Source organism: Eptatretus burgeri, chromosome 15, assembly GCF_056783735.1.
Source record: "Eptatretus burgeri isolate ZD-2024b chromosome 15, Ebu_testis_v1, whole genome shotgun sequence".
NCBI lineage: Eukaryota > Metazoa > Chordata > Myxini > Myxiniformes > Myxinidae > Eptatretus > Eptatretus burgeri.
Genome location: NC_140975.1, coordinates 14537894 through 14551572, shown reverse-complemented (window position 1 = coordinate 14551572; position 13679 = coordinate 14537894). Strand labels below are relative to the sequence as shown.

The 13679-nt window shown below is 44.8% G+C and overlaps 1 protein-coding gene across 1 annotated transcript in view; it reads right to left on the bottom strand.

The window, feature by feature from the left end:
• HPX (hemopexin) overlaps positions 1 to 13679 on the bottom strand; it is a 34800-nt gene that overhangs the window by 12567 nt on the left and 8554 nt on the right. The window contains exons 6-9 of the mRNA XM_085856269.1: positions 9881 to 10087; positions 9670 to 9756; positions 7357 to 7502; positions 6316 to 6469 (exon numbers count right to left, since the gene is read on the bottom strand). Coding sequence (XP_085712395.1) covers positions 6316 to 6469; positions 7357 to 7502; positions 9670 to 9756; positions 9881 to 10087 — 594 coding nt within the window. The remainder of the gene's footprint in view (positions 1 to 6315; positions 6470 to 7356; positions 7503 to 9669; positions 9757 to 9880; positions 10088 to 13679) is intronic.

The following is a 13679-nucleotide window of genomic DNA, read 5'->3' as shown; positions in this document are numbered from 1 at the left end:
GTTAGTTGAGCCTCTAGTTACATTTTAAAGATGGGGAGAATGTGATGAATTGAAGGATGTGACGCATGATCACATGTCGCGCGGCTCGCACACGGGACAGATAAAACCAAGATTCAGCGCGGTCGGTGGGATTGTCCCTGAGGCATTGTCATTTATTGTCATTTACGGCGGTGGTTCACTTGGTGCTCGTTGAATGGTAAGAATTAAGAGTATACCGGACTCCGTGTTAATTGCTGATTTATTTTGCGGTGATCGACTGCACGTGTATACCTTGCTGCACATGTACTCCTTGCTGCACATGTACTCCTTGCTGCCCATGTATTCCCTGATGTGTCTGTAGAAGCGGCTTCAATCAAGTGAAATAAAGCCTACACTCCGAAGGTTTTTCCCTCGCATTCATTTCAAACAGGCTCGCAGGATCAACAGGCCGGCATGAACAGGCTCGCAGGATCAACAGGCCGGCATGAACAGGCTCGCAGGATCAAAAGGCTCGGCAGAAACAACAACCAACTCTTTTTATAGCACGGGGCTCTGCCCCGTTGCTCCGCCCTGTTGCTCCGCCCCGTTCTTTGCTCCACCCCCCCCTCGAGACAATTCGAGAAAGGCCTCAAAGAGGGGCGTTCCTCCTCCCTGGCCGCGTCACACCGTGCATCCACCAATCGGGCACCAGCTGCCCCACCCCGCTTCTGTCACACTCCTCGGCGAAACAGGCGGGAAAAATCCACGTGCCATCGTTGTGCCTTCTTCTTTCCCTCCTTGCGTTCTCGATGGTTTCCAATGTGGAAACCGTCGTAGTGTGGACCGTGGAGGATGGCGTTCATCAGCGGGGGTAGTGGCGAAGATGGTGGTGGTTGTTGTGAGGGTAATTGTAGCGCGGTTGGCGTTGTGGCGTAGTTGGCGGCAGTTGTTGTTTGCGTGGAGGTTTGCGTTCATCAGCGGGGGTAGTGGCGAAGATGGTGGTGGTTATTGTGTGATGGCGGTTGAGACGTGGTTGGTTCAAAATAAAGATATAACAGAAAAACGGCTATCTAAAAGCGTCGCAGCCCGGATGAATCACATAAATTCCCTCGAGACAACGGATTTGGGGCTAACTACACATGTACTTAGAGATATCTCACCTACGGGCCCTGAATGGTGTAATGCAGATTTCCACAGCCGTAACGATATATATCAATGGAGATTGGATTTTAAAAAATGTGTTTATTCATCTTATTTATTTACCGATGCCATCTTGAAGCCACAGCGGATCAACGCCAAGAAATCCTTCCTTCTTCACCAACAGCTGAACAGACGAATCAACCGGACTTCATTGACTACATGCCATTGCATTCTAAATGTGAGTGAGATTTCTTTTGTTCTGGTTGAAACATCCTCATCACCTGGTATCATAATTATTTATTTATTCCTATGTGGCTTGTGGCTGCTCTGCTGCATCATTTTCTGGGGGTGCAGCTGTGCTGCTGATGCAATGCCCCTGTTATCAGAAAGCTCGTACTCATTTTGCCGACCTCAGAAGGATGACAGGTAAAGTCAACCCACCTGGTGTTAATTCAATTGTGGAACAGGGGCTTGAACTGAAGACCATAAAAGTTTAAGTCAGACACCTTAACTGTTAAGCCAACACCAGGCCTCGAGATGGGATGCTGTGCTTTTCGAGATAGCGAGGTTAAGGTGTCTCGGTTCAAGTTCTCTGCTAACATGGTTGGGAAAAAACTTGTCAGTGGTTGGGTGGTTATCACATTCCACCCATTGTCCCCCTCTCTTTGTGATTGTGAGATGTGGGGGTACAAAAGGGGGGGGCTGTTAACAGCTATCTGTCAAAGTGTGGAGGCAGAGATTGGTGGAAGCAGCAAAGTGGAGATTGGACTGAGGCCACAGGGGTGGATATGGGTAGAGTTCCCACTCAGTTCTTCGGAAAAAAGAAAAGGGAAGAAGAATCAGACGGTGTAGTAGTTCCACTTCAGGGGTACATTTTCTTGCAGCGGTGTGGTTGACCTACCGACAATGTGTCCTTCTGCTGTTGCCATCCCTTCAGCCCACCGCCGACGACACTTAAGGCCCTGTCACACCTTGGCATTTTAGCCAGTGTATGGCAACATATCAAAATATATGTAAAACGCTGGTGTACGCTGAACTATTGATGTTTTTTTTTCTAGTTTTTGGCGTATTCATAACGAGTTGGACATATGCATAACGTATTAGTAACATACACAGAACGTTGTGATAACATATAGATAACTTATACGAATAAATGCTTAGCGTGTTGTTGGCGTTCACAACCTATGCCCAACGATAGTCTAACATGCATAGCGCGCGGCAGCGTATCGCCGACGATCATGTAGCATAGCCTATTAAAAGGCTGCCGCTCGACGATTCAAATCATAACCGCACGAGACATCGAAGTGTCAAGGCCCTGTCACACCTTGACGTTTTAGCCAGCGTATGCCGACTTGTGAAAAATTTGCCGAATATGCTGGCACACATCGAATAGGTTATGGGTAAGTTTTGTATATGTTAAGAGCACGCTGAAGCACGCTGGCATACGTCGTCGTACGCTGAGTACGTCGACAAATTTTAAGCATGCTCAAAAATTTTAGACGTATGCCAGCGTATGACGCACACGTTCCGCATATGTTGGCCATAAGTTGTAGGCACGTTATGCGATTGTTGACACACGTCGACACACGTTACTTGTAAGTTACTCATAAGTCGAAACACGTCGAGGTAATGTTTAGTATCCCCGAAAATTATTTCTAACCTATGAGTAATGTGTTTTGAACCTATGTGTAACGTATCTCCAACGCATATTGACGTATGCAGACGTATTTGACGTCTTCCGGACGACCACAGAACTTACTGAACGTGTTACTAACTTATAGCTACCGTATAATGGCGTATTGGCAGCATTTAGGGGAATTGGTATTTAAAAATGGGGTTCATAGGAGGAACCCATCAGTGTTCCAGACCCATTGTTTTTTTTTTTTTTTTTTTTTTTTTTTTCTTCGGTATGACGGTGATGTTGACACTTCGATTTCGAGTGCGGTTATGATTTAAATCGTTGAGCGGAAGCCTATTAATTATATTATATTATAACCGCACTACAAATCGAAGTGTCAACATCACCGTCATGCCGAAGAAAAAAAACAAACAAACAAAAAAAAACCATGGAGTCTGGAACACTGACGCTAAACATTAAGGCCCGGTCACACCTTGACGTTTTAGCCAACGTATGCCGATTTTTGAATTTTTTTTCTAAAACGCTGGCACACGTTGAATACGTTATGGGTAAGTTTTGATAACATTGAGAGCACGCTGAAAAACACTGCCATACGTCGTTGTACGTTGGCTTTAAACGTTGTACTTTTCGGTTGTCCTCAAATTTTTTTCATGCTTGAAATTTCACGACGTATGCCGGCGTATGACTCACACGTTCCGCTACGCTGGCCACAAGTTGTATGCACGGTCTGCGATCGTTGACAGACGTCAACACATGCTACTTGTAAGTTAATCATAAGTTGAGACACGCCGAGGTAATGTTTAGCGTACCCGAAACTTATTTCCAACCTATGATTAACGTGTTGTTGGCACGTTACGCGATCGTTGCCACACGTCGACAGACGTTACTTTTAAGTTACTCATAGGCTGAAAGACGACGGTATAATGGATCGTCCTTGTGTCAGCGTTCACGGCCACGGCCAGGACACTTATTTGCAGCATTCTTCAAACTTTTCTTCGGCATGACGAGGATGTTCACACTTCGATGTCTAGCTTGGCTATGATTCCAATTGTCCATCGGCAGCGTCTATTTAAAATAGTCGAGTTTGAGCGTTTTAACACGTTCAGAAGAAACGCTTCAAATTTCCAAACCCCAGCGTCAAAAAACAAAGACGAGTGACAGCAATTTAAATCGTTCATTGTAAACAATGAAAATAGCAGAGTGGTACCGTTTAAAAGTCGTTGAGTGTAAAAAAAATCCAATTGTTGAGCGCAAGCGTCTACTTTCAATCGTGGAGATGCAGCCATTTAAATCGTTGAGTGGCAGCCTATGAACCTACCCGTGGACACGCGGACGCAAGGACGATCCATCATAACCCACACCCTCCCCTCACACTCACCTACTACTGCCAACATGAACAAACTACTACTACTACTAATACTAATACTAATACTAATACTGATACTGATACTGATACTGATACTGATACTGATACTGCTGACATGGACATGGACTCAAAAAGGAACTCGAAAACACTGTTGGGTTCCCCTTTTATGAGCAGCATTTTTATATACCAATTCCCAAAACCGCTGGGAACACGTCTTTATATGGCAGTTGTAAGCTAGAAACACATTCATTTATTTTTTTGTCGATCGGAAGACGTCATTGGAATACGTCTACATACGTCGATGTGTGTTGGGACTACGTAAAGAATTGGTTCAAAGCACGTCAAACATAAGTTAGAAATAAGTTTCGCGTAAAAAAGACATTACCGCGTCGTGTTTTGACTTATGAGTAGCTTATAAGTAGCCTTTGTGGACGTGTGTAAGCGTCCACATATCGCGTGTACAACTTATCCCCATCGCATGCGGAACGTGTGTCATACGCCGAGTACGTCGTAAAATTTTGAACATGTTTAAAATTTCTTGACGTACTCTACTTACTACGACGTATGATAGCGTACTTTAGCGTTCTACTCACGTATACCAAACTTACTCATACCGTATTTGACGTTCCCCCAACGTTTTAGACACATTTTTTTAAGGTCGGCATACGCTGGCAAGATCGCCAAGGTGTGACCGCGATGTTGTCACTTCCATTTCTACGGCAGTTATGATTCGAATCGTTGTGCGTCAGCTTTTTAATAGGCTACGTCACGACATCGTCGGCGATGCGTGCAACGCGCTATGCCGAAGTTAGACTATCGTTGGGCATCGGTTGTGTAGGCCAACAACAGGTTCAGCATTCGTTGGTATAAGTTATCTATAACACAACGAAACGTTCTGTGTCCATTACTAATATGTTATGCATACGACCAACTCGTTATGAATACGTCTGAATCTTAAAAAAAAACATCAAAAGTTCAACGTAAGCCAGCGTTTTACATACATTTTAATACATTGCCATCGCTGGCTAAAACGTCAAGGTGTGACCGGGCCTTTACCTCGACGTGTTTCGACTTATGAGTAACTTACAAGTAATGTGTGTCGACGTGTGTTAACGATCGCGGAGCGTGCAAACAACTTATGGCCAGCATATGCGGAACATGTGAGTCATACGCTGGCATACGTCGAAAAATTTTGATCATGTTAAAATTTGTCGACGAGCTCGGCGTACTACGACGTATTTCAGCATACTACGACGCATGCCAGCATACTACGACGTATGCCAGCGTGCTCTTAACGCATACAAAACTTATCCATAACGTATTCGATATGTGCCAGCGTTTTAGACAAATTTTTCAGCATATGCTGGCTAAATCCTCAAGGTGTGACAGCGGCTTTACCGAGGTCATTTTCTCTCAATGGCACAATAGCCTGTTGTGATTGGAGGCCCATCTGACACTGGACTATTGTTTCTAAACACTGCTTGGGTAGTTGAAGTGGGTGTATGTGTGTGTCCTTGGTTGTTATCGCTATATACGGGTTTCAGAAGATGGAACTGAGCCCTCCCACGTCTCAAAGTATCCACCTGTGTGTGCGTGCGTGCGTGCGTGCATGCGCGCGCGCGAGTTACTGTTGTTAGTTGCTATCTGCACACTTGGGTGGGTTTTACGAGGTGAAAGGGTGACCTACCAGATCTCAAAGTATCGACCGACATTAGTATGTGTGTGTGTGCTTTGATGGAGGAGGGGAGGGGGATAGATTTTCTATCATGTTCATATTTGTGATTTTATATTGTGTCCTTGAGGCTGGCAGGATGGCACACAGGTACGCACTATTGGCTCTCAACTTGTTGAGCCTGGGTTTTAATCTCAGCCCAACTATAAACTGTCATTCTGGCATTTCACAGGCCAAGTGATTCATCAATGTGTGTGCCGTCCTTGCGGTCCTTCAGATGGATGTGAAACTTGCTGTCCCATCTGCCGGCATCAGTTGGTGGACATAGATACTACGGTCTTTTGTGAAGACTATGCGTTTAAGATCCGACAGGGGGCAACACATCAGCATCACTGTCGTGTTCCCAGCGATGATGCCCAGCAGTCAAATGCTGGGTCTTTCGGCTCCCAAATGTTATGAACGGAGACATTTGTGCTACGTTATGGATGAAAAAGAACTCAAACTCTCTCAAACCACCATCTGGGGTGTCCCATCACTTACCCTTGAAAAAGAGAACCGAGTCCGACGCGCATTCAGAGGCAGGACATTCTACCGCCGCATCCAGGGGTGTCAGTACACCTGGGAATTCCATCGATACCTCTCGAGGGTAACCTTGATCGAGATGGAAGTTCACAAAACGCCACACCAGATCTCCCTGACAAATAACACAGGGATGGGGGTTAGTGCTGAAAAACGATGACAGATATCAAATCGAGGAGCCTCAGGTATTCCAAAGGTGTAACGCCTGAGCGACTGAACCAACTTGCTGTTCCTTAATTCCACCCCCAGCACAAACGCAAGGAAGAGGCCATTGGGCCCATCATGCCTGTGTTAGCAAGTAGCACCAACACCACATCAGATCCCATCACCCAACCCAACTACACAGAAAGTACCAACAAGTCCTGCAAACATCCCTATATACCTCTCTTTCCAATGCATCTAGATACTTATCAAATTCCCATTTAAACTTATCCATCCCCCCTCCAATGACACTACCTCTCCCGGGGAGACCACTCTTTGCAATGAGCACTCTCAGAGACTCCGGCTGAAAGACCCTTACCTTAATACTGTCCATACTCTTCTTTACCTTTAACCTATGATCTTTGGACCTAACACTGTCCACTCCTTCCACACTCTCTTTCCTTCATTATTTTCTGCCATGATTATTTTCAATTGATCCCTCCCCAAACTGCTGAGTCAGGTGTCTACCCATCCATCCATCCATTAGGACCATACTCTGTGCAGAGCGTTGGTGCCGCCGAAGCAGTCTCCTTGGCTATTGGGAACAATCCTGGACGGGTCGCCACTCCGACACAGTATACCAGCATGCTGGCACTCATTTTGCCGACCTCGGAAGGATGACAGGCAGTCAACCCCACCTGGTGTTAATTCAACGACGACAAGGACTCCCCTCTATAAACTTAAAAAAAAAAATTACTGGAATTTTTAAGCTCTTCGTGTTTCATGAGAGTAAATTGTAAAATATAGCAATCATAAGGAGGACATTATTGTGAGTACATCAGTATTTTAATAAATCAAAACCTGGAAGACATATGTCTTCATGTGACGTTCATGATCCTTTGGGGAATGAAAAAGAAAAGCTGCGTCCACAGGGCCATGGAGTCCCAGCTCAACATTGAGGGATGTCTGAAATTTTGAACTGTCGAGTCCGATCCGCATGACGTCACCTGTACACACACACACACACACACACACACACACACACACACACACACACACACACACACACACACACACACACACACACACACACACACACACACACACCTTTACACACCTTTAGTATTTTCACGACTAACGTCATTTTGCATTGAAAACATTCTCGCTCTACTTCCTCCATCATTGCCCAGAGGTCATCTCTTTTGTCTAACTTTTGTCTCCTTAACCTTTCGACCTCCCTGTCGTTTCTTTATTTTATTCATTAGAATGTAGCCTTTGGCTGATTGGCTGCATCATTTTCTGGGGGTGTGGATGTACCGCTGATGCAGTGCCCCTATTACCAGTAAAGCTATTGCTCATTTTGCTGACCTCGGGAGGATGATAGGCTGAGTCAGATGTCAACCCACCTGGTGTTAATTCAACGACGATAAGGACTTGAATGCAAGACTCTATGGATCTTAAGCCAGCCAGCTTAACCGATAAGCCAACACCAGGCTTTGTCTTTTTCTTATTCGGGGCCATTTCTAATTATTAAATAAACATGCATTTGGTAGGGATGGGTCACATTGAGAAATGGATGAAAAGATGTCCAACCTGTCCAAATGAAAAAAGAGGGAGGATGAAAGGAGGGTGTTAGATGATTAGATCAGGCGAAAGAGTTTATAAGTGGCGAGGAGAGACAGGGACAGCAGAGGAAGGGTGGGGTGGGGTGAAGTGGGGTGGGGTGGGGGGAGCCTCAAAAATCCACCACATGTGCATACGTAATAAATAGATGTTGCTTTGCTTATGATGTCGGTACATTGTAATAATTTTTCGAACCGATAGTATGAGCAGACTATTCATTTTGTACTTTGATGTTCTGCTTGAAATCATCTATCCGCATCGATTTATTGACACCATTTACTCGTTACCCTTTTAACCCTCGTGGGTATTTTACCAGCCGCTATTCAAACCTCCGTATACCCAAGTGGCCAGTTTGCCAGCCACTATTCAAACCTCCATATACCCAAGTGGCCAGTTTGCCAGCCACTATTCAAACCTCCATATACCCAAGCAGCCAGTTTACCAGCCGCTATTCAAACCTCCATATACCCAAGTGGCCAGTTTTCCAGCCACGATTCAAACCTCCATTTTCCCAAGTGGCCAGTTCACCAGCTGCTATTCAAACCTCCATATACCCAAGTGGCCAGTTTACCAGCCACGATTCAAACCTCCACATACGCAAGTGGCCAGTTTACCAGCCACTATTCAAACCTCCATATACCCAAGTGGCCAGTTTACCAGCCGCTATTCAAACCTCCATATACCCAAGCAGCCAGTTTACCAGCCACGATTCAAACCTCCATATACCCAAGTGGCCAGTTTACCAGCTGCTATTCAAACCTCCACATACGCTAGTGGCCAGTTTACCAGCCACTATTCAAACCTCCATATACCCAAGTGGCCAGTTTACCAACCACGATTCAAACCTCCATATACCCAAGTGGCCAGTTTACCAGCCGCTATTCAAACCTCCATATACCCAAGCAGCCAGTTTACCAGCCACGATTCAAACCTCCATATACCCAAGTGGCCAGTTTACCAGCTGCTATTCAAACCTCCACATACGCTAGTGGCCAGTTTACCAGCCACTATTCAAACCTCCATATACCCAAGTGGCCAGTTTACCAACCACGATTCAAACCTCCATATACCCAAGTGGCCAGTTTACCAGCCGCTATTCAAACCTCCATTTACCAAAGTGGCCAGTTTACCAGCCACTATTCAAACCTCCATATACCCAAGTGGCCAGTTTACCAACCACGATTCAAACCTCCATATACCCAAGTGGCCAGTTTACCAGCCGCTATTCAAACCTCCATTTACCAAAGTGGCCAGTTTACCAGCCACTATTCAAACCTCCATATACCCAAGTGGCCAGTTTACCAACCGCTATTCAAACCTCCATATACCCAAGTGGCCAGTTTACCAGCCGCTATTCAAACCTCCATATATCCGAGGAGTCGGATTTTTCTCCAGGGAGCCCAGGGTGGGGGAGCCGAACATCCCACGTTCAAAGCTCAGGGTTCAAAGGGTTAATGGAAACAACAATGGTAGGCCGATGCAAACATGATAAAATTAAATCGGTCAACCTGAGCTCTTCCCCTGTGTTTGTTTTCTCACTTATGTTCTCACCTCGAAAGATGACTGTCCTTCCATTCTTGAATGAGCTCATTGCATCAAATCTGTGCCCGTCACAAAAGTTTACTCTCTCCCGCTTGCCTTGAACACACACAAGCATAATAAATAATAGAAAACATCTTTGTGATTTCGCTCTTGAGCGGAATTTGAAAATTTGCTAATAAGAAAAATCTTTAAATGCATTAAATGATTTGCAAGATTTTACCAGGACAACTGAGAAGGTCGGTCAGAGCATCTTCCTTGAGGCTTCCTGTGACCTGTCCTTTTCTTGGTTCTAGAGTGAAGACCGTAGAACCAGAAGAGCACACGTAGCCTCCGGCCCAGTGCCAAGCAGCTTCACAGCTTTCCATGTTTTCCCAAGTTTGGATTTTGACCTTTTGTTCTTTTCGATTGAACAAATAAACCTCCTTTTCTGGTTTGAAAGAAGGAGATGAGGAAATCAGTGTTTGCCTCCAAATATCGTGTACACAACATATCACATTACATCCTCATACCACTGCCTTCTGTACTCTATCATGTACAGTCGACTCTGTATCATACCACTGCCTGTCTTCTTCCACCTCATTACTGACCTTGCACCCTCTGCCATCTCTATGCTTTGTCCCCTCCAAGTATCTGCAGGACGCACGAGGTCCACCAGCAACCCCCTGCAAGTGAAACTGCCTAAATCCAGAACTACTGCTCACCTCCACTCATTTGTTCCTCTCTTTTCCCACCTGTGGAACCACCTTCCACATTCTCTTCAATCTCATTGTTCTTTCCAGGTCTTCAAGAGAGCTGTTCACCACCATCTCAAGTCATCCCCCATCCAAAAGCATGATCTTTTCTCCACCCCTTAACCACCCCCCACTCTTCCCAAATTTTTGCTTATGTTTCAATGTTGACTTCCTCGTGCATTCTCCTCAACCCCTCATCGTGATCTGCATCAATTGTTTGTCTGTCTCCGTCTACCTTCTCCCCAAGCCCTGCTGTTGGCATTTCCCGTTTCTCCTACTGTTCCCTCTGTTATGTTGTGTCCTGGTCTGTTCTTTTCCCCATACCAGCTCTTCTATGAGCCTCGACAATGTGTCAAAAAAAAGCTTGATTAAGTAGAGGAATTTCTGTCCGTCTCGGCTCTTAATATGGGCAACACTATACCCACATTCCAAAAACCTTGCCCTGCTTGTCTTGCTTCTATTTTGTCAGCTTGTTATCAACCTGTCCTCCTTCAGCCATCTCTCATCTGCTTGAAAGTCCACCAACATCACTCACATTCACATGAGGAGTGCAAAAGCATATCCTCTCAACTACTGAAAAGTAAATTTCCAATTGCTAGCGAGGTCATGGAATCCATCATTGCTGCTAATAGCAAGTCTTTCCTCTTTTCAAACAGCCTGATCTCTGACCATCAGTTTGGATTATATACCGCTCATTGAAGTTTTGGACATGCCGCCGCTTTGACTCCACCAGCAATTGTTGAAGGCTCTAAATATCAAACAAAATGTCAGGAACGTCTACCTGGGTATATATATATATATATATCGGGCATTAGACATGGACTGGCATCTTGATTTGCTTGCCAAGCTCTCTGTCTGTGGCATAGAAGGTCGCACAGTGTGTGGTATGCCTTCATACCTGACTTTTTAACTTCATGCACTTGTAAAGTCAACAAGTTGCTATCAATGGAACCCTCTCATCTCCTCTACCAATGGGGGCTGGGAGTACATCATGACAGTTTCTTGGCCTGGTCTTGTTCCTCATCTACAGAAATGAAGTCTCCAATGCTATGGGGGGGAGGGGGAACTTTCTTTCCGGATGACTTCATATTGTGTTGCCCAGTGACTTATTCTCCTGACTGACAGGAATTGATTGGATGTTGATCTGACAAATGGAGTATGACTTTCGATCCTGGAAAATTCGAGTCTGACACTGATGTTACGGAACAATCGTCAAACGATCCCACCGATCTATATCGATGGTCAGCCACTGAAAGAGGTTCCATTTTTTTTTCAGCGTTTAGGTCTCACCACTTGGATTTGCCTGTAGCTCAATGGAGTCTAGTTCTCCTTTCTGGGCTGGTGACCCAGCATGAAAGCTTTATCTGCTGGTATCTCTTGAAACCAAAGCATTCATCATTATTGGAATCTCCAGTATTAAGGTTGAGGCACAAGGCCATTTGCTCTCATATTCCAAGCAAGTTTGTGTCCTCTTTGTATTGTACCTCTTCTCCTCCAGCCTTGCTCTCTGAGCTCTCCAAGCATCTCCAGTTCCTCCAGATTACACGTGTTCTTTCAGAAGCAGCTCAGGATAAAAAATTCCAAAATCCAGGCTGGCTGCTCACCTCCACCCATTTCTGGAATCAACACCTGAGGCTGTTCTTTCCAACTCTTACCTCCAAGACTTTAAGCAGGTGGTACACTACCACATTATGTCATTCCCCATTCACACCCATGATATTTTCTAGCCCCTGATACCTTTTGAACATAACTGTCTTACCTGCAGGTTACTCTGTCCCCCCCCTCCTTTCTCCATTTCCTGTTCTGTTTATTGAGTCTAAATGTGACTCCATTATCCCAACTTCAGTTCCTTGTATTTTTTAATCCTTTGTCCTCTTACCTTTCCATGAGCTTCCATCTTGCGTAGAGATTAAAATATTCAAAGCCAACAGCTTACACTTTCAAATATATTTTAACACACCATCTGCCAAGAAGTTAATCTATTTTATACTGATAAAGCAGTTTAGTGCACAAACCTTCACCATGTATTGCACGAGGTGAAGAGTCCGAGTTGATGATTCAGTCATTGATGTGCAGGTACCCAAGGAAATTCTGCATATTCCCTGTTTGCTTGTCGCACTGTCTCTTGGTCGCTGGCAGTCAGGTCGTTCCATCACTCTGACATTCCATCCATCCATCCATTGGGACCATACCCTGTGCAGAGCCTTGGTGCTGCCTAAGCAGTCTCCTTGGCTATTGGGCACGATCCTGGACGGGTCACCACTCCGACACAGGATACCAGCAAGTTGGCACTTATTTTGCCGACCTCAGAAGGATGACAGGCAGAGTCAACCCCACCTGGTATTAATTCAACAGCTGAGGGGGATTTGAACTCAGGATCCAAGGATCCCAAGCCCACCACCCGAATCATTAATAACCATTCAGCCAACACCAGGCGTACTCTGACATTACTGGTCTTCATCAAAGTCATGCCAACATATGTCAGGTGTAAAGTCACAGTTGAAACAATGTCCAATTAACAAACTCTATTTAACAACTAACAATTAACAGATGTATTTGGCGGGAATTCTGTGAAATTGGCACTCTCAAATGACCGTGAGTCGTCTAATTGTGTTAATAAATGATCTGAAATGAATTTTCTTCTTCATCATGCATAAATAAAACGTTTAAATAAAATAACGATGAACAACATGTAATTTACAATCTCATGAGATTCCGTAATCTTGTGATATGTTGCGTGACAGATGGACAGACATGCCAAGTGTATTGTTATACGAGTGGGGCATGCATACAGACTGCAAACAGAAGCTGAGGTGCATTCTACATGCAGACATAATAAAAAATAAACTTTATATATTTGATGAAGTGGATTGTCCAAGACGAATTGTCAATTATAATGAAGTAATAATTGCCTGCCACTGTACACTGTCTGTAAGCGATAAATGCTTATGGCTTCCCACCACTCACTCAACATCGTCTGTAAATGATATAAAATAAACGCACAGACCCTTCTCAAATTATACCGCCACAAAACTGAGAAACATCCACCCCCTCGTGGAGTAATCGTGCCCATGTAAGATCACGTGATATCACATTTTCTTCGGTCATGTAACGCACCATGAGCAGAGCAAGGCAGCACGGCTGACTTTTATTATCTCTGCCCACCAAAGGTAGACAGAGGTTATGTTTTCATGCCTGTCCGTCTCCTTGTTTATCTGATTGTGTGCAGGATAACTCAAACATGGCATGTGTTTCTCGTGCCGAAAATAAGGAAACCTCTGGATAGAT